This window comes from Procambarus clarkii, chromosome 37, assembly GCF_040958095.1.
Source record: "Procambarus clarkii isolate CNS0578487 chromosome 37, FALCON_Pclarkii_2.0, whole genome shotgun sequence".
Classification (NCBI taxonomy): domain Eukaryota; kingdom Metazoa; phylum Arthropoda; class Malacostraca; order Decapoda; family Cambaridae; genus Procambarus; species Procambarus clarkii.
Window position 1 is genome coordinate 18900536 of NC_091186.1, and position 21747 is coordinate 18922282.

The 21747-nt window shown below is 43.2% G+C and overlaps 1 protein-coding gene across 6 annotated transcripts in view; it reads right to left on the minus strand.

Annotated features, from left to right (window-relative positions):
- Nucleotides 1–21747, minus strand: part of l(2)k05819 (transmembrane protein 94-like protein l(2)k05819) — a 213712-nt gene that overhangs the window by 105642 nt on the left and 86323 nt on the right. For 4 of the 6 annotated variants that reach the window (XM_069337199.1, XM_045754429.2, XM_045754427.2 and 1 more), the window contains one exon: nucleotides 15545–15610. The exons of the other annotated variants lie outside the window; for them this stretch is intronic. In XM_069337199.1, the coding sequence (XP_069193300.1) occupies nucleotides 15545–15610 (66 nt within the window). The remainder of the gene's footprint in view (nucleotides 1–15544; nucleotides 15611–21747) is intronic. 6 annotated transcript variants of the gene reach the window in all.

A 21747-nucleotide genomic window follows, 5' to 3' on the forward strand; every position in this document is an offset into this window, starting at 1 on the left:
TGCACCGGCTATCCACTTGTTAGTTCTGAGGCTGGATGTCAAATTACGCAAAAAACCGCTGACCGGAGGAAGGAAGGGAATGCCGGGGAGCCTCCGAGTCTTGCCCAGAAAATGGTGTTTCATTACATTCAACGTTGGTTTTCTTCCTGGTGGACCAGGCAACAGCCTGGTCCATCTGGCTGTTGCTTGGAGCAACCCGCAGGCCTACATACCCACCAAAGCCCGGTCATCAGCGAATGACAGGTGAGAAGCGGGACCAAAAAGCCAAAGCTCAACACCCGCAAACACAACTAGGAAAGCACAGAGAAACCACTGTATACGGAAAGGCTAAGCCAGACACTGCAAGACGAGCCAAACAAAACTCCACAACCAATCCCCAACACGCAACCACAGTAAGAAAAACTGCAGTAAAATGTCACCTTATAACATCCTGACACAAAAATATGTACCTCATAACATATACCCCCACCATCGTATCTTGAAACCTGGTGGAAGGTGGGGCCCCGTGCCGGACTCAAGCATGGGCTGTACATGCATAAGAGTGGGACTGGATGGGTACAAATGGGAGCTGCCTCATAAGGCCCAAGAGGCCTGCTGCAGTCACCAGTGTTCCCATGTTCATATATCCGTAGCCAAAAAACACGAACCAATGCCTGGCCAAAAAGAGATGCCAGACTGCAGAAATTCACCTGCAGAACGTAGGCACGAACGTGTCACGACACAACGTAGCCGAGAAGATGTTGGGAGCACCGCCAGTGAAAGAAGACAAAGCCGCACATGCAGGAGAAGAGTAGGGGAGAGGCAAAGGAGGAACCCGACATCCATACGCAGGGAAAACCCTGCATTCTACCCAGAGCGGCAAACCAGAACACCCCCAGTAGCAACTGGGCACGGACTGGAGAATTGAGAGGAGCGAGAGAGGAAGCACCCGAGAGAAAAGGACACAGAACACCAGCACACGTGCGCACCCTCCACATCAAAATAAACAACTACGGCGCCTACGCAGGCAGGGATGCCAGATGTGGGTCGCGAGAAGTCACGAGCCGATGAAGAAAAACAAAAATATTAGAAAACTAGACAAAATAGAGGGAAAATGGGAAACTGTTCTAAGTAATGCAAGTCCTACAGAAGGAATAGAAAACTGACTCCGGAAGCGTATCAAGTCTGTCTGAAATATGTTCCTTTGAGGAAAGCCAGAAAGAGATCCAACGTAGAAAGAGAACGCAGATGACACTATATAAGAAGGAAAAAAATAACGGAAATGCTTATGAAGACACGAATTTCCTGTCAAAGAAGGAATAATTTAAATAGGGAGATTGAAGAAATGGAGCGGAAATTAAAACACTCATATTAAACTGAAGAAAGGCAGTTAGATCAGAAAGCAATTCAGGAAATAAAGAAAAATCCAAAATACTTCTTCACATATGCAAAATCAAAAGCAAAAACCACTGCCAGTATTGGACCTATTCGTACAAGTGAAGGTTCATACACGGAGGATGACAAAGAAATTAGTGAAATCCTAAAAAAGCAGTATAGGGACATGTTTAGCACTCCAATTAACAACAAGAAAGTGGAAGATCCAGACAATTTTTTTATGTGGGATATCCAAACCCCTGTAAATATAACTGATATCAACACGAGCGTACTAGACTTTGAAAGAGAAATTGAAAACATGCCCATGCACTCGGCCCCGGGTCCAGATTCATGGAATTCAATATTTATAAAGAAATGAAAAACGCCGGTAACACAGGCACTCAGTATAGTGTGGAGGAAGAGCTTGGACACGGGGGAGATACCAGGTGCACTTAAAGGAGCAGACATTGCCCCTCTACACAAGGGAGGGAGCAAAGCATTGGCAAAAAATTATACACCAGTTGCACTAACGTCGCACATAATAAAAGTATTTGAGAGAGAGTGGTTAGGAGTCAGGTCACCAATTACATGGAGATCAATGACCTTCACAACCCATGCCAACGAGGATTTCGAGCGGGAAGATCGTGCCTCTCACACCTACTTGATCACTACGACAAAGTCACTGAAGCATTAGAAGAAAAACAGAATGCTGATGTGATATACACGGACTTCGCAAAGGCTTTCGATAAATGTGACCATGGCGTGATAGCACACAAAATGAAGTCAATGGGAATAACCGGTAGAGTAAGATGCTGGATACTCAGTTTTCTGTTAAACAGGACTCAGCGAGTAACAGTCAACCATATAAAATCTAGTCCAAGCACAGTTAAAAGCTCTGAACCTCAGAGTACAGTCCTTGCACTGCTGCCTTTCTTTATTTTCATATCAGATATAGACAAAAATACAAGTCATATCATCCTTTGCAGATGACACAAAAATCAGTATGAAAATTATCTCGGCTGAAGACATTGAAAAACTTCAAGCTGATATTAACAAAGTTTTCGACTGGGTATCAGAAAATAACATGATGTTTAACCCTTAAATTGCGCATCGCATCATATGATGCTTTGGAGTTTCATGCAAGATTTAAACGGCCCGCGGATACACAGGGTTCACCACACCTTCATCAGGGCTCTTGTAAACAGACGCCATTTTTGGTAAAAATCGTGGGCCAAATTCCCGGGTGTTAGGGGCCTCAGTATTGAGTGAGCTACCAAGCCTGATGCACACAGCATTAGCTCACAGCACTGCTGTTCAGCTTGCCCACAGCATCGTCTAAAAATGTCATAATATACTTGTTCATGCTATTATGTAGCGATGATATTATTACAGAAGACCCCTGAATGTGATAAAACTGACCAGGGTTCTGATAATAGCAGGATTTTGGTGATATTTAGCCTCTATGGAGGGAGGAGTAATGCTGTGGGATGGAGGGTGGTGGAGTTGTCTTCTGACTGTGTGTGGCCACCTTTTATTGACTGCACTCACCATACCAGCTTAGTGGTTCGCTATGGTGAACACAAATGTAGATACTTATATATAACGTGTGTATAGAGGGTATAAACAGCAAGAGGAATAGGTTGGGAGCTGCCATTTTGGTGAGGGCGATGGCGTTGTCTGCACGACTTATCATGTTGTTTACCGGTGACCACGATGGTCTTTGGGCACCATACCAGTTTATTTGTACAAGTATGGTGAATAAAACAGGTAGATATTTATACAGCAGTGCAAATACAGCAAAATCACAGCAGTGAGCGCCATGAAGGCAAACACCGCCTAGGAAACTGAGGCCAGAGAAGCGTCTCTTGGCTGACATTAGCTTACAAACTGGTGCTAGGCAGCCGGCGCGGTGAGGTCCGGGGGGCCCCCTTCCCCTTTAGTGGCGAGGAGGGCTACGCAGACGAACGGCGCGGCAGTAAAGTGAGATGTTTGCTTGTTTGCTCGTTTCCTTGAGATTGTAGGGAGTTGTGGTTGAAGGAAAAACCCCATCCACAAAGGGGTTTTCCAGGGCCATTGCTCCCTGAAACCTCTCTGAAGAGGCCAGGTTCTGGCACTGGTCCTTGGTACGTCTGAACTCCATAGCTAATGTCCTAGTGTAATAAAACATACATTAGCCCGATAAGCTCCAGAGCGCCATAGGGGCTCCCCACAGAAAGCACACGACAGCACTCAAGTGTTGATGGGCCTGAAGCACATATGCCACAAATGACGACAACAATGAGGGCACCTTACTATGGAGTTTCATCTCACAAGCATTGCAAGGGATCACGGGGGTGAACAGGCAAGTATTAACCTTGGGAGGCTCCTGGCTTAACAGTCTTCAACATCGCCAGGCGCACGAAATAAAAAAATTCAATTTTTGTTTTCGTTTTATAGAAGTACTGTAATTACCTAAGTGTAGTTTCAGGATGAGAGCTACACTCGTGGTGTCCCGTCTCCCCAGCACTCTTTGTCATATAATGCTTTGAAATTACTGATGGTTTTGGCCTCCACTACCCTCTCACTTAACTTGTTCCAACCGTCTACCACTCTGTTTACAAAAGTGAATTTTCGTATATTTCTCGGGCAGCTTTGTTTCGTTAGTTTAAATCTATGACCTCTTGTTCTTGACGTTCCCAGTCTCAGGAATTCTTCCCTATCAATTTTATCGATTCCTGTTACTATTTTGAACGTAGTGATCATATCGCCTCTTTTTCTTCTACCTCCTAGTTTTTACATATTTAATGCCTTTAACCTCTACTCGTAGCTCTTGTCCTTCAGTTCTGGGAGCCACTTAGTGGCATGTCGTTGCACCTTTTCCAGTTTGTTGATGTGCTTCTTAAGATATGGGCACCATACAACCGCTGCATATTCCAGCTTTGGGCTAATAAAAGTCGTGAACAATTTCTTTAGCATTTCTCCATCCATGTATTTAAAAGCAATTCTGAGGTTAGAAAGTGTACCATAGGCTCCTCACACAATGTTCTTAATGTGGTTCTCAGGTGACAGTTTTCTATCTAGAACCACCCCTAGATCCCTTTCTTTGTCAGAATTCTTTAAAGATTTCTCACATAATTTATAGGTTGTGTGGGGTATATATTCTCCTATTCCACATTCCATAACATGGCATTTATTCACATTAAATTCCATTTGCCTAAGTGTTGCTCCATATACTTATTTTCTCCAGGTCTTCTTGAAGGGCATGACAATCATCTAGGTTTCTTATCTTCCCTATTATCTTAGCATCATCAGCAAACATGTTCATGTAATTCTGTATTCCCACTGGTAGATCGTTTATGTAGACAATGAACATTACCGGTGAAAGAACTGAACCCGGTGGTACTCCACTCATGGCATTCCTCCAATCAGATACCTTGCCTCTGATTATGGCCCTCATTTTTCTGTCAGTTAGGAAATTTTTCATTCATGTTAGTAGCTTACCTGTCACTCCTCCAATATGTTCCAGTTTCCAGAACCTCTTATGGGGAACTCTGTCGAAAGCCTTTTTTAGGTCCAGATAGATGCACTCAACCCAACCTTCTCTTTCCTGTAAAATCTCTGTGGCTCAATCATAAAAACTGAGTAAGTTTGTTACACAGGATCTTCCAGATCGAAAACCATACTGTCTGTCTGATATTATATCGTTTTCCTCCAGGTGTTCTACCCATTTATTTTTAATTGTTTTTTCCAATATTTTGACTATTGCACTTGTCAATGATACAGGTCTATAATTAAGGGGGTCTTCCCTGCTTCCACTTTTGTAGATTGGAACTACGTTAGCCTTTTCCCACACATCAGCTACAACTCCTGTACACAGGGATGCCTGAAAAATCAGTTGAAGTGGAATGCTGAGCTCAGGTGCACATTCTCTCAGAACCCATGGTGAAACTCCATCTGGACCAACTGCTTTGTTCTTACTTAGCTCCTTGAGCATTTTTTCCACTTCCTCTCTAGACACCTCTCTGTGCTCTATGTTGTTCTCTGGAATTCTTATTCTGTCTGGTTCCCTGAAGATTTCATTTTGTACAAACACACTTTGGCACTTTTTGTTGAATGTTTCACACATTTCCTTTTCATTTTCCGTGAAACTATTTCCCATTTTCAACCTCTGAATATTATCCTTTACCTCCAATTTATTGTTTATGAATTTATAGAATAGTCCTAGTTCTGTTTTACATTTGTCCGCAATCCCTTTTTCCAAATTTCTTTCTGCCTCTCTCCTCTCTGTTGTGTAGTTGTTTCTCGTATCTTTGTATCGCTGGTATGTTTGGTGGTTTGGCCTCTTCCTATATCGATTCCATTTTTGAGTCTTTTAGTCTCTGGCCCTCTCGCAATTTCTGTTGAACCAATCCCGTTTCCTAGTTCTGCATCTCTGCATTGGTATAAATCTTGTTGTGCCTTTATCATATATTTTACAAAATTTGACACATATCTCATTTACTTTATGTCCTAACAGCAAGTCTTTCCAGTCAAATTAAAAAAAAACCACCGTGCTGTGCCGAGTTTATTGTGAAATTCCCCGTGTGCATGAAATAATGTGTTCCCAAAAAATTATTTTTTTCTTCATAAAATTATAAATTCCCTTCCCTTATTAATTAACATGTCTATGTAAAAATAAATACCAAATTCCACTTTCTTTAGCTGTGGGAATGTAGACAAGGTGTGCTGTGATGTCATACGGGTCTGGTCGCCCATGCATGAATCGCCCAGACACGGTCGTGCAGGCCATTCAAGCACCGGGTGCTGCCACAAATATATTTTCACTTATTTGTTCTATGTATTTCCAATGAGGTTTTATTTGTTTTTTTATCATATATGATACATATTTGTGTCCTTTACAATATGTAAACAGTAGAACATTCATAATGTTCTATGGGACTGTGATACATGTGTCAGTAAAGTTTCCACAATAAATGTTTATTGTCGCAATATTACTTGTTAAAATTTCACTAAAATTACAATATGGACAGTTTCACACACTTTTTACACAGTAACACACTATATTACACATTCAGTACTTCGGAAGCGCGTAATAATCAACGATTTATTCCATTGTGTGCAGCGCGATTTCACTCTCGTTGCACCAGGTATACATTAATTTTCGCTTCCTGTTTCTTCATTCTGTGTGCTTGCAAATAACGCACTCACTGTATACCCCTTGGCTTTAGTACTTGTAGGTTGTCTGTAGCCAAGCTTGTAAAGAATAAGGTAGTATTAAAAAGATTATAGGAAAAGATCAATTTGTAAGGTAGTTTTGAAAAGATCGCTTTGTATGGTCCCACACAGGAAGAGATTCAGCTTCAAAGGGTGTCCGTCAGTCAGAAAGAGAATCAGCTAGCCTCAAAGAGTGTGCCGTCAGTTAGGAAGTGATTCAGGTATTCTTGAAAATATCTATGGAAAACACCATCATGGAAGCTGGTAACACTGTTCATCTATGCTACTTGTATCAAATGCATCATCACTGAACGCAGAAAACGATTCATCTATGTATTGTCTAAATAAATTGGAGATAGCATAGGATTGCAAAGGTGATTCTCAGAGCTACAACTGGATACACTTGCTGTATCGTCCTCATAGGTGCTGTATCACTTGCATCCGACCTTTGTGTTAGGTCCTTATTGCACCTAGCTTCATCAATATTATGACCCTTTTGTTCTTCAAACAATAAGGTTTGAATTTCATAGACAGAGCGTTATCTTTCAACACTACTTCGGACAGGTGTTGGGAGCCAGAGGCGCGTGCGTCACCCATGGTTGGTCACTCAGAACTAACCCAGCAAGCAGCCCTAGGGCATTCTGGGAATTTTTTCCAAGATGGCTGCCTCTCACTGGAGGTCCTAAGAGTCCATTTCGTACACAACCAACCTCGCACACATTTAGAATGGGTACGGAAAAATCAAAAACAGTTTTCTTGGTTGGCACAGTTTCCTCCCTGACCAAAAATACTTGGTTGGTGCAGTCAAGTGGTTAAAGAAATGTCTGAGTTCCCCATAATGACCTCTCCTGCAATTAGGTCTTTCAACTGCTTCAACCTCATTTTCTAACAAATTATAACACATTGCATACTTTATTCCCAAAAAGACATGGTCACTTTTACCCGAAGGAAGGAAGGTACTGAATGTCAAATATCTCTTCCTCTTTCCTGGTAAATATCAAATCCAGCTTGGAAGGAACATCCCCTTCCCTCACCCTTGTAACTTGTTTAACATGTTGAAACATGAAAGTTTCCAGGATGAGGTTTATGAATCTACAAGTCCAAAAATCCTCTGTTCTAGCTTCATATGCCTCCCAGTCTATGGCTTTCAAGTTGAATTCGCCTACTACCAACAGTCGTGATCTATCTTTATCAACTCTCGCTATAATTTCTCTCATTACTTGCTATAAGACCCTCTCGTTTATTATCTAGCTCCTCCATTGTTCATGTGTTGCTTGGCAGCAGAATATATGCATTTATGATCGTTAGTTTATCATCCTGATTGCAGATCTCTTAGTGCTATTATGTCAACTTCTCATGGATTGACAATCCTTATTTCGTTTACTTTTAGGTTTTCTTTCACCAGCACAGCAAATGCTATCAAATTTCCTAATTTTTCTGTCCAGTCTCCAAACTGAGTAGCCCCTTGGGAGTAAGAGTAAAATATAATTTACAAGTTTTGTCTCTTTGAGTGCAACAATGTCTGGTGTCAGCAGCTGTATTACATCACTTAACTCCAGTATCTTTGATCTCACTCCATCTAAGTTGGCGTATGCAATTTTAAGGAACATGTTCCTCCTCTCCTTATTCTTCACTCCCCCTTTCTCTAGTGATTTTGTTGGTTTGCCTTTATGTACCACTTTGCTGGTCTGCCTACTCCTATCACTTTGTAGAAAGAAGAATTGATTTCTTCTTCATTCCTGCTCTCATTTAAACGTTTTGCCTCTAGGAGGTTCAGTTTCAGCTTCTCTGTCTTCTTATCAAAGATCTTGTCTCAATGACCATACTTTCCTTCCTCATCACTTTGTAATTTTCTAGCATTCCTTTGTACAGTACTTCTTCCATCTGTTTGGCACCGTTTAGGATGATCCTCAAAGGTCGATCTTTCCCTTTTATGTACTTTCCAATCATCCTGTAGTCAAAGACTTTCTCAATGGTAGTAAGATCTTCCAAGAGTCCAATAATTTTATCCAATACTTTCACTTCTTCTACAGCTCTTTCTGACCTAGATGTTATCTCCTTTTCTTTGCAACCAAAAATTATCAGAGACTTCGATCAACTGTGTTTTGCACTAATTTAGGAAATGATGCCAGTTCCTTTTTTGACTTCCAGCCTAATGTTCAGTTTTATCCTGGTTGCTGCAGTGTTTGGCTTCCTTTACTGCTTCTTCAATTTTTTTCCTTCTCCTTGGTCACTTGTGCATAGGTGAGTTGCATAACTTTCTTGCACTGTTTTATCTCCTGTGTAACTTTCTCCATCTGGACTGACAAAAGTTGTTTTTCCTGTTGAATTTCCTTACCTATGGGAGTCATTTATGTTTAAATTTACTTTAACTTCTTCCAAAGCTATTTTTAATTGTTTATTTTCCTCTTACAAGGCTTTGCAATTTGTTTCCAACTGATTCTTGTCCTTGCATAAGTCTTTCACTAACCCCTCAAGACCTATTACTCTGCTACTCAAGTGCTCATTACTTTCTTTCAATTTGCTGATTATTTCTACATGATTGTTCAATATACAGTAATATCTAATTTTTACAATTTATTATGTAGAATTGGTTATGTCAATGTTTCTTCATTAAAACCTCAAAAATCTAGCATGGTTTTGTTTTCCTTCTTGCCGGCGGTCATCTTGAATGTTGTTGTCTGCTTTGTGAACACTTGGGCAACTTTTCTCATCTAATTTTCACTTCACTTTTCACATTCGTGTTATCTCACCTATTTTTCCAAAGCACTACACCTTTATGTTCCTTGGGACACCACTCACTATCATCAACCTGTACTACAATACTTAGTAATTGTTAAAGATCCTGCAGCTCCTCTGATACAGGTGCTGACACTAGGGGTGTCACCTTTTAAAGTGAGAGTGTGTGGATGAGTGAGTGAGTGAGTGAGTGAGTGAGTGAGTGAGTGAGTGAGTGAGTGAGTGAGTGAGTGAGTGAGTGAGTGAGTGAGTGAGTGAGTGAGTGAGTGAGTGAGTGAGTGAGTGAGTGAGTGAGTGAGTGAGTGAGCGAGTGCGAGTGTGTGTGCGATTGTGTGTGTGTGTGTGTGTGTGTGTAATTACCTAAGTGTAGTTACAGGATGAGAGCTACGCTCGTGGTGTCCCGTCTACCCAGCACTCTTTGTCATATAATGCTATGAAACTACTGACGGTCTTGGCCTCCACCACCTTCTCACCTAACTTGTTCTAACCGTCTACCATTCTGTTTGCGAAAGTGAATTTTCTTATATTTCTTCGGCATCTTTGTGTAGTTAGTTTAAATCTATGACCTCTTGTTCTTGAATTTCCAGGTCTCAGGAAATCTTCCCTATCAATTTTATCAATTCCAGTTACTATATTGTATATAGTGATCATATCACCTCTTTTTCTTCTGTCTTCTAGTTTTGGTATATTTAATGCCTCTAACCTCTCCTCATAGCTCTTGCCCTTCAGTTCTGGAAGCCACTTAGTAGCATATCTTTGCACCTTTTCCAGTTTGTTGATGTGCTTCTTAAGATATGGGCACCACACAACCGCTGTATATTCTAGCTTTGGCCTAACAAAAGTCGTGAACAATTTCTTTAGTATATTGCCATCCATGTATTTAAAAGCAATTCTGAAGTCAGAAAGCGTGGCATAGGCTCCTTGCACAACGTTCTTTATGTGGTCCTCAGGTGATAGTTTTCTATCTAGAAACACCCCTAGATCTCTTTCTTTATCAGAATTCTTTAAAAATTTCTCACATAATATATAGGTTGTGTGGGGTCTATGTTCTCCTATTCCACATTCCATAACATGGCATTTATTCACATTAAATTTCATTTGCCAAGTGGTGCTCCATATACTTATTTTGTACAGGTCTTCTTGAAAGGCATGACAATCATCTAAGTTTCTTATCCTTCCTATTATCTTAGCATCATCAGCAAACATGTTCATATAATTCTGTATACCAACTGGTAGATCGTTTATGTAGACAATAAACATCACTGATGCAAGAACTGAACCCTGTGGTACTCCACTTGTGACATTTCTCCAGTACGATACATTACCTCTGATTACTGCCCTCATTTTTCTATCAGTCAGAAAATTTTTCATCCATGTTAGAAGCTTACCTGTCACCTCCAATATTTTCTAGTTTCCAGAACAACCTCTTGTGTGGAACTCTGTCGAAAGCCTTTTTTAGATCCAGATAGATGCAGTCAACCCAACCATCTCTTTCCTGTAAAATCTCTGTGGCTCGATCATAGAAACTGAGTAAATTCGATACACAGGATCTTCCAAATCAAAAACTATACTGTCTGTCTGATATTATATCATTTCTCTCCAAGTGTTCTACCCATTTAGTTTTGATTAGTTTTTCCAATACTTTCACTATTACACTTATCAATGATACAGGTCTATAATTGAGGGGGGGGGGTCTTCCCTGCTGCCACTTTTGTAGATTGGAAATATGTTAGCCTGTTTCCACATGTTTGCTATGACTCCTGTACACAGGGATGCCTGAAAGATCAGGTGAAGTGGAATACTGAGCTCAGATGCACATTCTCTCAGAACCCCTAGTGAAACTCCATCTGGGCCAGCTGCTTTGTTCTTACTGAGCTCCTTTAGCATATTTTCCTCTTCATCTCTAGACACCCCTATCCGCTCTATGTTGTTTTCTGGAATTCTTATTGTGTCTGGTTCTCTGAGGATTTCATTTTGTACAAACACACTTTGGAACTTTTCATTTAATGTTTCACACATTTCCTTTTCATTTTTTGAGAATCTGTTTCCGAGGAAGGAGGCAAGCACCGCCTGCCGACACGCGAGCTGGGGAGCATAGAACAGGGAAACTGCATCACGCAGGATTGGCGCAAACAGCTTTAGCAAAGCAGTCGATGAGCAGGCTGCCGAGCCCAAACCACCAGACCCAGGGATGGCCCCGAGCATCCATACATTCTCGTCAAGCCAGTCCGAAGACAGCTCCAGCAAGGAAAAGAAATGCAAGGCCGAAGCCAAAAGGCCACGGGCGCACATGTCCTCAGCAACCTGCACAGTCATGATGGAGGGAACCTGCACATGGAGCTGCACTACGCCCACATCCCAGGAAAGGGCAGGGGCAAACAAGCACTCACAGAGGTGCTCCAGGTCGCCCTCCAGGAAAACCTGAACCACCGTTGCAGCCTTGTTCCACTCAAGGGTGCGGGTATGGCAGAAAGAATGCCAAGCCTCCAAAGCAAAGACAGGACAATCCGCCAGCCAGGATGACTCAGGAACCTTGTAACGGATCCAGAAAGGGAACGAAGTCCCAAACCTGAAAAAAGACGGATCAATCGCCGAGGCATAATCCGGGTCACACAGGAGGTAAGCTGCAAGGGCTGCCCGGACCACAGAAGGTTGGATGCAAGAAGCCGAAAACCTCCGGAAGGACAGAACAGATGCACCCGGGGGGACACAGAACCGAACCCAGGAGGACACAGAACCGAACCAGGGGAGGGGCAGACACCAAATCCAATTCATACGCAGAGAGGGGAAAAGAGAACCCCACTCCTTGTAATAACAAGCCCCGCTCAGAGGGGTAGAAAAACTCAGGCGGGGTCCAGTGGAGCCAAAGGCCCCCAAGTCAGCCCCTCCCCCACCCCGGGATCCTCCTCCACAGGACCCGGGGCCGAGTCATCTCCCAAAGCACCAGCCTCAAAAGGTAAGACCGGCGCAGCCGTGTAAGCCGAACGGAAGGGGGGCCACTGGTCAGACCCAGTGGCTTCAGCAGGGAGACTAGACTCAAATGCCTAAGTCCCCAAACTGGAAAGGGCATCTCCCGAGGCTGCCTGAGCCTCAAGACCATCTAAACCCTGCTCCGGCTCTGAAACTTTCAGACGCTTCGGGGCCAGAAGCAGGGAAAGGCAGGGGGGGGACCAGAATCAACCACAGGAGAGAAAGGACGAGGGGGGGCAGACTGAACCAAGGTCAAAGTGACCCCCACCCCCAAGGCCGGGTCCCTATAAGCAAAACGGGGCTGCCTCGAGGTATTCGGGTGAGCAACCAACCGAGCACGTTGCAACAACCTAAATCACGCATGCAACGCCTGCGCTGCCTGTACCCAAATAAGATCATCACTAGACTGGGTAAATTGAGTCACTAGCAAGCAACAGAACTCACAGGACTCAGGGTCGAAAGTGTCTCCGACCCAACAGGCTGTGTGACGGAGGCAAAAACAGTGAGGGTCACCCTGAGACAAGGGGACTGAACAACCCTCTAACTCGCACAAAAGGAGGGGGACTCCGGGGTTACATCCATCGGACCTACGTGCCCCCAAGGGGATTCCCAGGCTAACTGGTGTCCAAAACTACCAAGCAAAGTCACTAAAGCTGAACCCCAGGGATGTGTACACTCACAGGGACCTAACAGGGGGCACCACCAGAGAAGAACCAGCGATGTGTGACATCATGCTCGTTTGCTCGTTTCTTTTAGGGGAGTGTTATCCACTTGTTCGGCTTTTGGTAGCAATATTTTCACCAAAATAGGGTTTGTTTTGGAATGCTTACCTTTTTGGATGCCTGACCAGGTCAATGGCAGACACAGAATGCTTCCAACCACACGGGGGTGTCTACAGGCCATTGCTTCCCTTGCCTCTCTGAGGGGGCCAGGTTCTGGCTTGTGGTCCCTGGAAGGCCCACAGAACTCCATACACATGACTGATGCCAAAGTCTGACATTAGCATATCAGCCCAATAAGCTCAGGGGAGGGGAGAGGAGGGGCTTCCCCCTACCCCCAGAAAAAATAGTAACAGGTGATTGACAGTCAAGAGGTGGGCTGAAAGAGCAGAGCTCAACCCCCACAAGCACAACTAAGTGAATACAACTAGGTGAATACACAACACACATGCCATGTTATGGAATGTGGAATCTGACAAAATAAACAACACAAAACTTACAAAGTATGTGGAAAGGAATTACAGAACACCAATAAAACAACGAGATCTAGGGGTGATTTTGGATAGTAAACATTCACCTGTGGAACACAAAGAACATTGTGCAAGGAGCATATGCATCTCTTTCCAACTTCAGACTCTCTTTTTAATTACATGGATGATGAAATACTAAAGAAACTGTTCATGACCTCTGTGAGAGCAAAACTGGAATATGCAGCAGTTGTATGGTGCCCATATCTCAAAGAAACACATTAATAAACTGGAAAATATGTAAAGATATGTACAAAATGACTTCCGAAACTCAAAAACAAGAGTCACAAAGACTATAGGCATTAAATATGCCAAAGCTAGAAGATAGAAGATAAAAGAGGTGATATGATCACCACTTACAAAATACTAACAGGAATCGACCAAACTGACAAAGGGAAATTCCTGAAACTCACAACTTCAAGAACAAGAGGACACAGATTCACGCTAAGGTGCCAAAAAAATATTAGAAAGTCTTCTTTCACAGAGTGGTAAGTAGTTGGAACAAGCTACACGTGAGAAGGTGGTGGAGGCCAAAACCGTCAGTAGTTTCAAATCGTTTTATGACAAAGAGAACTGGGAAGAAGGGACACCACGCGTGTAGCTCTCAACATGTAACTACACTTAGGTAAGAACATAATTACACACATACTCTCACACACACACACATGCACGCAGGCACACATGCTGAACAGTATACATTTATAAGATGCCAAGGCATGAACAAGGGAATTAAAAATCATACATATTATACATATTTTACATATACTTATATACTGTATATTAGTAAATTTATTGCTTTATCAAAATGCAAACATAACAACTGTGGAACTAAATATACAAAAGAGAGGTAGAAGAATAAAGACAAAATTTATCAAAACAAACATTTGGTATCAATAGTATCAATATCCATTATTTCTATAATGTAAAGTTGTGAGTCTTGCACATAAGCATCAGCCTTCATTAAACTCTTCCCCCATAACTCAATGACAAATGACAGTGAACTATTGGAACCATGTGCTTGTGTTAATCTACAGTGGAACAACACAATCAATGCTACATTATACAAGAATGGAGAAAATTGATTGCAAAATCAAAATGAAGCAAAGTCCATATATATAGTTAAAGCAGGTACAATGTACCACTAGGTGACAGGTGATGCACAGGGCCACTCAGACTAAACAAGAGGTGAGACAGTACCACCTGACCACCTGAGAGGTGAGGCACAGTGCCACTGACCACCTGAGAGGTGAGACACAGTGCCACCTAACCAACTGAGAAGTTAGACATGACCACCTGACAGGTGAGGCACAGTGCCACTGACCACCTGAGAGGTGAGAGACAGTGCCACTCTGACCACCTGAGAGGTGATGCACAGTGCCACCTGACCACCTGAGAGGTGAGACACAGTGCCACTGTGCCTGCATTACCATGCACACACACACACAGTTAGTAATGAAGAAGCTACAACTTGAGCACAGGGCGAGAAGCTTGATATAAATACTGCAAGCACCTAAGCCATCATAATTTTTTATAAACATGAACCTGTTATTCATATAGAAATAATACAAATGGTCATAAAACTCACATTATGACAAGAGTACTGGAAAAAACATAATACTTGCTCATGTAGATTCATGTCAAGTCAGCACTATGCTGTAAGCTTTGTATGTGTGTTTTATCATCAAGGCTAAATCATCATCTTCCATTAGAGAACCTCATGTACTGTGACAACCAGTTACATGTCACATAACAAGGAAAACACTCACATTGACTTCAAACATTCAAACAGTGTTAATACTAATTTATTACACATGCTTCATATTTTAATATTCTTGAAACAACTAAGTACCAAAGCTGTGAGCCAGACGGCAATAACTATAAGCTCGACAACATAACCTACAGGTTTAGAGAAGCTTGTGTGCATAAAGTGAATTGAAGTGAAGAAAGACATTCTAACCTGAAGTGGCTACAGTTGTAAACAGTTACCAGGACTAGGGTGGAGTCCCCAACATCAACTACTACTAAAACACAGTAATAGCCTACCCACGACTGCACACGGGAATGTCCATATGTACTACGTGCCGGTGCTCACACCCATGTTCTACATTGCTGCTCACAAATGAGAAATGGCAAACTTAGTCTTCTGTCTCTCTGAACAGAAAAAACATTTAACTTATAAACCAAAAAAATGCCTAATAAAAATAACTGATTAAAATGGTTAGGTTAAAATCAACAAATTAGACATGGTAAAACATAATTATAAACATGCAATTAGTTACTGATTAAACACAGAAAACTTCACACCAAGTTATTAACTCAATTTGTAATAAATGAAAAGATGGGTAATGAGAAACAACAAAACCCTAATATTAAAAATTAGTTATATATATTTCCTACTTTTGCACATTCAAGTCATAAAACCAATAAATAAAAACACATCTGAAGAGCACCCGATACTGCTTAACTTTGTACACAGTTCAACTATTTATCTTAAATGTAAAATAATTAAAAAAAAAAAAAAAAGCATTGAATGTAATAAAACGCCATTTTCTGGGTGAGCCCGGAGGCTCCCTGAAGCTAACATGTGCTGTATTAGTTAAGGGTCTTTAGTCACGGGAATTCTGTGCCTACTGGAGGCCACGAGCCTGAACCTGGTCCCCTCAGAGAGGTGTCGGGAGCAATGACCATTACGAGCATTCTAAATTTAGAGTATGTCATGTTTGCAATTGACTGAGGAGAGCACTCAGATAGATGAAACAATACAAACCCCCAACTGGTAAAAATTGCAACCTACATTTGAACAGAGCCAAAGAATCCCCCCCCCCCCAAAGAAAACAAACAACCAAACAGTCATCCAATGAGTACGCCTGCTCGTTTGTGCCTCTCCCCCTCCCCCTCCGGAAGGGGGGGCTGGAGGAGGAGCTCACTCAGGCGAGCCACACCCCCACCTTTTCACTTTGTAGTAATGAAAAAACTGCCAACCAGAGGAAGTTCAGGGAGCCTCCAGGGCTTGCCCTGAAAATGGTGTTTCATTACATGCAAGACTGATTTTCTGTGAGAAGTCCCTGTCAGCTCCTTGAAGCTAACTACTCATAGATAAGTAAAAGAGGGACTTACCTGGGCAACCCGTTCTCGCACTTGCTTACAGTCAATATTGGCTTATTTAATAAGTGCATATGTGACATACTAATTGATTGTGAATATTTAGTTTACCTTGAAAAGCTTCATAGAAAACACCGACCTCACCTAACATTCTTAGTATGTTAAGATAAGCATCTTATTGCTTCTTAATTACAATTATTACTTAACCTATACCATTGATAGGTTAATTAATCATTGTAAATATGAAGAGAGTGAGAGAGTGAGAGAGTGAGTGAGAGTGAGAGAGTGAGTGAGAGTGAGAGAGTGAGAGAGTGAGAGTGAGAGAGTGAGAGAGTGAGAGAGAGAGAGAGAGATAGAGAGATAGAGAGAGAGAGAGATAGAGAGATAGAGAGAGAGAGAGAGAGAGAGAGAGAGAGAGAGAGAGAGAGAGAGAGAGAGAGAGAGAGAGAGAGAGAGAGAGAGAGAGAGAGAGAGAGAGAGAGAGAGAGAGAGAGAGAGAGAGAGAGAGAGAGAGAGAGAGAGAGAGAGAGAGAGAGAGAGAGAGAGAGAGAGAGAGAGAGAGAGAGAGAGAGAGAGAGAGAGAGATAGAGAGAGATAGAGAGAGAGATAGAGAGAGATAGAGAGATAGAGAGAGAGAGAGAGAGAGAGAGAGAGAGAGAGAGAGAGAGAGAGAGAGAGAGAGAGAGAGAGAGAGAGAGAGAGAGAGAGAGAGAGAGAGAGAGATAGAGAGAGAGATAGAGAGATAGAGAGATAGAGAGATAGAGAGATAGAGAGATAGAGAGATAGAGAGATAGAGAGATAGAGAGATAGAGAGATAGAGAGATAGAGAGATAGAGAGATAGAGAGATAGAGAGATAGAGAGATAGAGAGATAGAGAGATCGATCATCTTGAGATGATTTCGGGGCTTTTTATTGTCCCCGCGGCCCGGTCCTCGACCAGGCCTCCACCCCCAGGAAGCAGCCTGTGACAGCTGACTAACCCCCAGGTACCTATTTTACTGCTAGGTAACAGGGGCATAGGGTGAAAGAAACTCTGCCCATTGTTTCTCGCCGGCGCCTGGGGTCGAACCCAGGACCACAGGATCACAAGTCCAGCGTGCTGTCCGCTCGGCCGACCGGCTCCCATTGGGTGGACGGAACCAGAGCCGAAGCGACTCCTACCCCCAAGTCCGGGTCCCTATAACTAAAACATGACAGTCTCGGGGCATCCGGGGCAGCAACCAACCTAGCACATTGCAGCAACTTAAATCTAGCATGCAACGCCTCAGCTACCCGCACCTGCGTATCAGGCCCAATAGCCTGGGTGAACTGGAAACAACACACATCGCACGACTCTGGGTCAAAACAATCACCAACCCAACAGGCAGCATGGCGGAGGCAAAACCAGTGAATGTCCACCAGACACAGGGGGACAGAGCAACCTTCAAACTCGCAAGAAGCGAGGGGGAACTCAGGGGTCACATCCATCGGACCACGTAGCCCCCCGTGGGGTTTCCCAGAGCCCTTAGCCTTGGATACATGCTAAGGGAAGCCCAGGCAGGGTACTACGAACCAGCGCCCAATCTACCAACAAACTTCTCTAGCTGAACCCCCAGGACGTGTACACTCACGGGGGCCAAGGCGGGGTGGACCACCAAAACAAGGTAAATGGATACAATAACCCCAAGAACAGAGAAGGGGGACAATAGGGCAGACCCCCCCCCTCACCAGGCAGAAAACAAAAACAAAGAAAAACCCCGCAAGAGGACAACGTACCCAGGCGGAACAGAGCCGGCCATTGTTATTGGTGAAAACTAGCTGAGCAGTACCCTGTGCCCCTGCCAGTGACGAAAACTACCCCCTACCCGGAGACAAACAAGGGCAACAAAAACGCCAGCTGACCCCAAGGGCAGCCAATTATCGAGCAATAAACAGCACAGCCGAGGTAGATCCCGAGGTGACTTGTGGAAGGTGGCCCCAAGCCCCAAGGGCAGTACTTACAGGGCACCTAGGGAAGGAAACCCTAGGTGCATGCAGCCCGAGAACCGTAGAGTATCACTCCTGGCCCATGCACAACCGGAAAGGACAGCTCACACCACAAAGCACAAAACTGTAACAAAACACCAGAGCCAGAGGCACGACCGCACCAGACTCCCATCAGCCTAAGAACTGTGGGTTGGGTCGCCGGCGGTTAGGTCTGCAGTTGCCCCTTTCCCCTCCTGGGGGAGGGGGGGTGGGTTGCGCAGACAGCGGCGCGGCAACGTGATGACGTCATGCTCGTTTGCTAGTCTTCGTTTGGGGAGTTCTGTCCACTTCTTCGGTCTTCGGTCGCAATAGTTTTACCAGAATAGGAGTTTGTTTTGGGGCGCCTACCCTTTCTGGGTGCCTATCCTGATCGATGGCAGACATAGAATGCTCACAATCATAAGGGGGGTCTCTATAGGCCATTGTTCCTCGTGCCTCTCTAGAGGGGACCAGGTTCTGGCTCGTGGTCCCTGGTAGGCAAGAACTCCATGCATTGACTGATGCCAGAAAGTTATACATATCCATTCAGCCTGGATAGCTCCGGGGAGCCAATGGACTCCCCCAGAAAATTTTTAGTTTTCCATAATCATTATGACAATAGTAGAAAGAAAATAAGATTTGTATATTTTTTGTACACCACAGTGTTGTCATATGAACAGGTGTGCAGTGCTGTGGTTTATGATGTGCAAAGTTATGTAACCACTCCTTAGTGTTTGAGTGGCGTCTGGTTTTCACAGTGTGCGAGATCAATGTCAAGAATTTGGTAACAGAACTCAGTGTTTGTATATACTGTATTATTCATATCATAAAAATTTGTGGTATTTGTTATAATATCCGAAATATACCTTTCTGGGTGGGCAGAGTTCATGAAAATGTTCAGAGGATCATCTTCTCTACTATAAACTTTTTCTTTGCATTGCTAAACCTGGATCCATATTGTTCTGTAATGATTGTACTCATGTTTTATAATCTTCAGTGTAAATACCTTTTCTCGTAAGTAAAAGACCTATACTTGCTAAACTTCTTATACAGTATATTTTTGTGTATGTAAAGAAGTATTATCTGTTTTTCCCTCTTTCTTCGATAGCTTTCTGTTCTTGTAACTCTTTATTCTGATACAAGTGCTTTAAATTTTTGCCATATCCCTGTTATTTATCTGTAGTCTGCTTTCCTTTCTTGGTACATTTGTGGGCACTTTATTATTTGTGAAACCTTTCTTCCTGTGTGTAGTCATCTGCATTTCTTTCTATGTTAGGGTGTTCTATAATATTTCTTAGAGGGACATATTTAGAGAAGTACCAGAACCAAGGTCACAAGAAAATACTTGGGAAGATAAATATGTACACTGTGTTAGTGGACAAATATACAGTGAAAGGTTCACCCAGTCAGCACACTACGGATGGCTCATATTTATGTTCTCTCTCTTTTTGTCATGTATAACTTAAAACAGGCTTGGATGGATGATTTGATGGTAAGCCCAGATTTCATATCTCCTAAACAGGTATGTAAGTTATAAAGTACACATGACCCTTAATCCAGCAATAGTGCTGAGGACAGCAGAGATGTCTGTCAGTGTTAAAGAGCACAATACAGCACCTTATACACTGCACCAAGTACAATTATAATCCATTATAGACAGAGATTCCCTGCTTGCAATGCTATAGACTTGACAAGAAGCTAATAAGGTGCTAGAGTGAGCCTCCACATAAGAGATCACAAGCAGACACCTGGTTGAATGACTCGTGCTCTGGACAAAGCCTAAGTTATTCTGTCACAAGGGACAAGAAAGGTGAGGGCTCCAAAGTGACTCAATAGGAGCCACAAAATAAAACAATGTTAGAGAGCATTAACAAGCATGACACACGGGAGTCAACTGACATATGAACACACAAGTAATGTTGTGACTAGCCAAATCTCAACAGTTCTTGCACAGCCTAAATTCCTAGGCCAAAATGATATCCCCGCACACCTTGCAAGAGATGAAATCTTATCTGAACACATTACCAATCTCACAAAAAAAATAGACAACTCTGCCCACATCTGTTTGCTAAGCTCCTGCCTGTTCAACCACCTGCCCTGCTCACCCACCCACCTACCCACCCACCTGTTCATCCACCTGCCTGATAGCCCACCCACCCACCCACCTGTTCACCCACCTGCCTGATAGCCCACCCACCCACCTGCCTGATAGTCCACCCACCCACCTGTTCACCCACCTGCCTGATACCCTACCCACCCACCTGTTCACCCACCTGCCTGATACCCCACCCACCAAGCCCATCTGCCTGCCATCCACCCATCCAAAACCCACCTGCCTGAACCCACCTATCCCTGCCTGCCCACCCACTCACCCGCCTGCCTGCCCACCTACCAACTAGGCGGCTAACCACCCACCCAGCCCCCACACACTAATTAGTGTGTGGGGGGCTGTCAATTCAAATCATGCTTTTGGTATAACAATTGTTGGAAATGTTCCCTTTTGGACTCAAGGTGAAAAAGTACGTTAATCCAGAAAACGTGATAATCCGGCTGGGGGTCCTTCCCATATAGTTCGGATTAGCGCGTGGATACAGAACTTTGATTTTTTTTTATAAAATGTAGCCCATCAGCTAAAATGGCCGCAATACAGATGAAAGATTGAGCGCCGCAGGTGAGGAAGCCGGACAACCCTACAGTGCAAGTTTGCTAGGAACAAAACTGGTGCCAATCATAAAACAATGCAAACAAGCCAATATATTACAGAAAATTAAGTTATGAAAAAAAAATAATGAAAGCAACCCGAATTACCACAGTCTGTGAACACAAGACTGAGGGAATACTATACAAACAAAGATGGATGAACCAACACAGGCAGAACACTCACCAGGGGACACAGGTGGAAGCCGAGTACCCAAATGAGCTACAGATACATTAGAAAGAACTTGTGCAGTGGCAGAGTAGCAAGGAAATGGACTGCAGGAGGCAGTGAAGTGGTGGAGGCTGACCCCATAAACAATATCAAATGTAGAAATGACAGAGATCAAGAAACTCAGGAATATGGACACCAGTAGAACGACAGTTGAGAGGACCAAAGAGCTGAAGCTCAACCCCTGCAAGACCAATGAGATGAGTATAACTAGGCAAGTAAAAACTAATGAAAA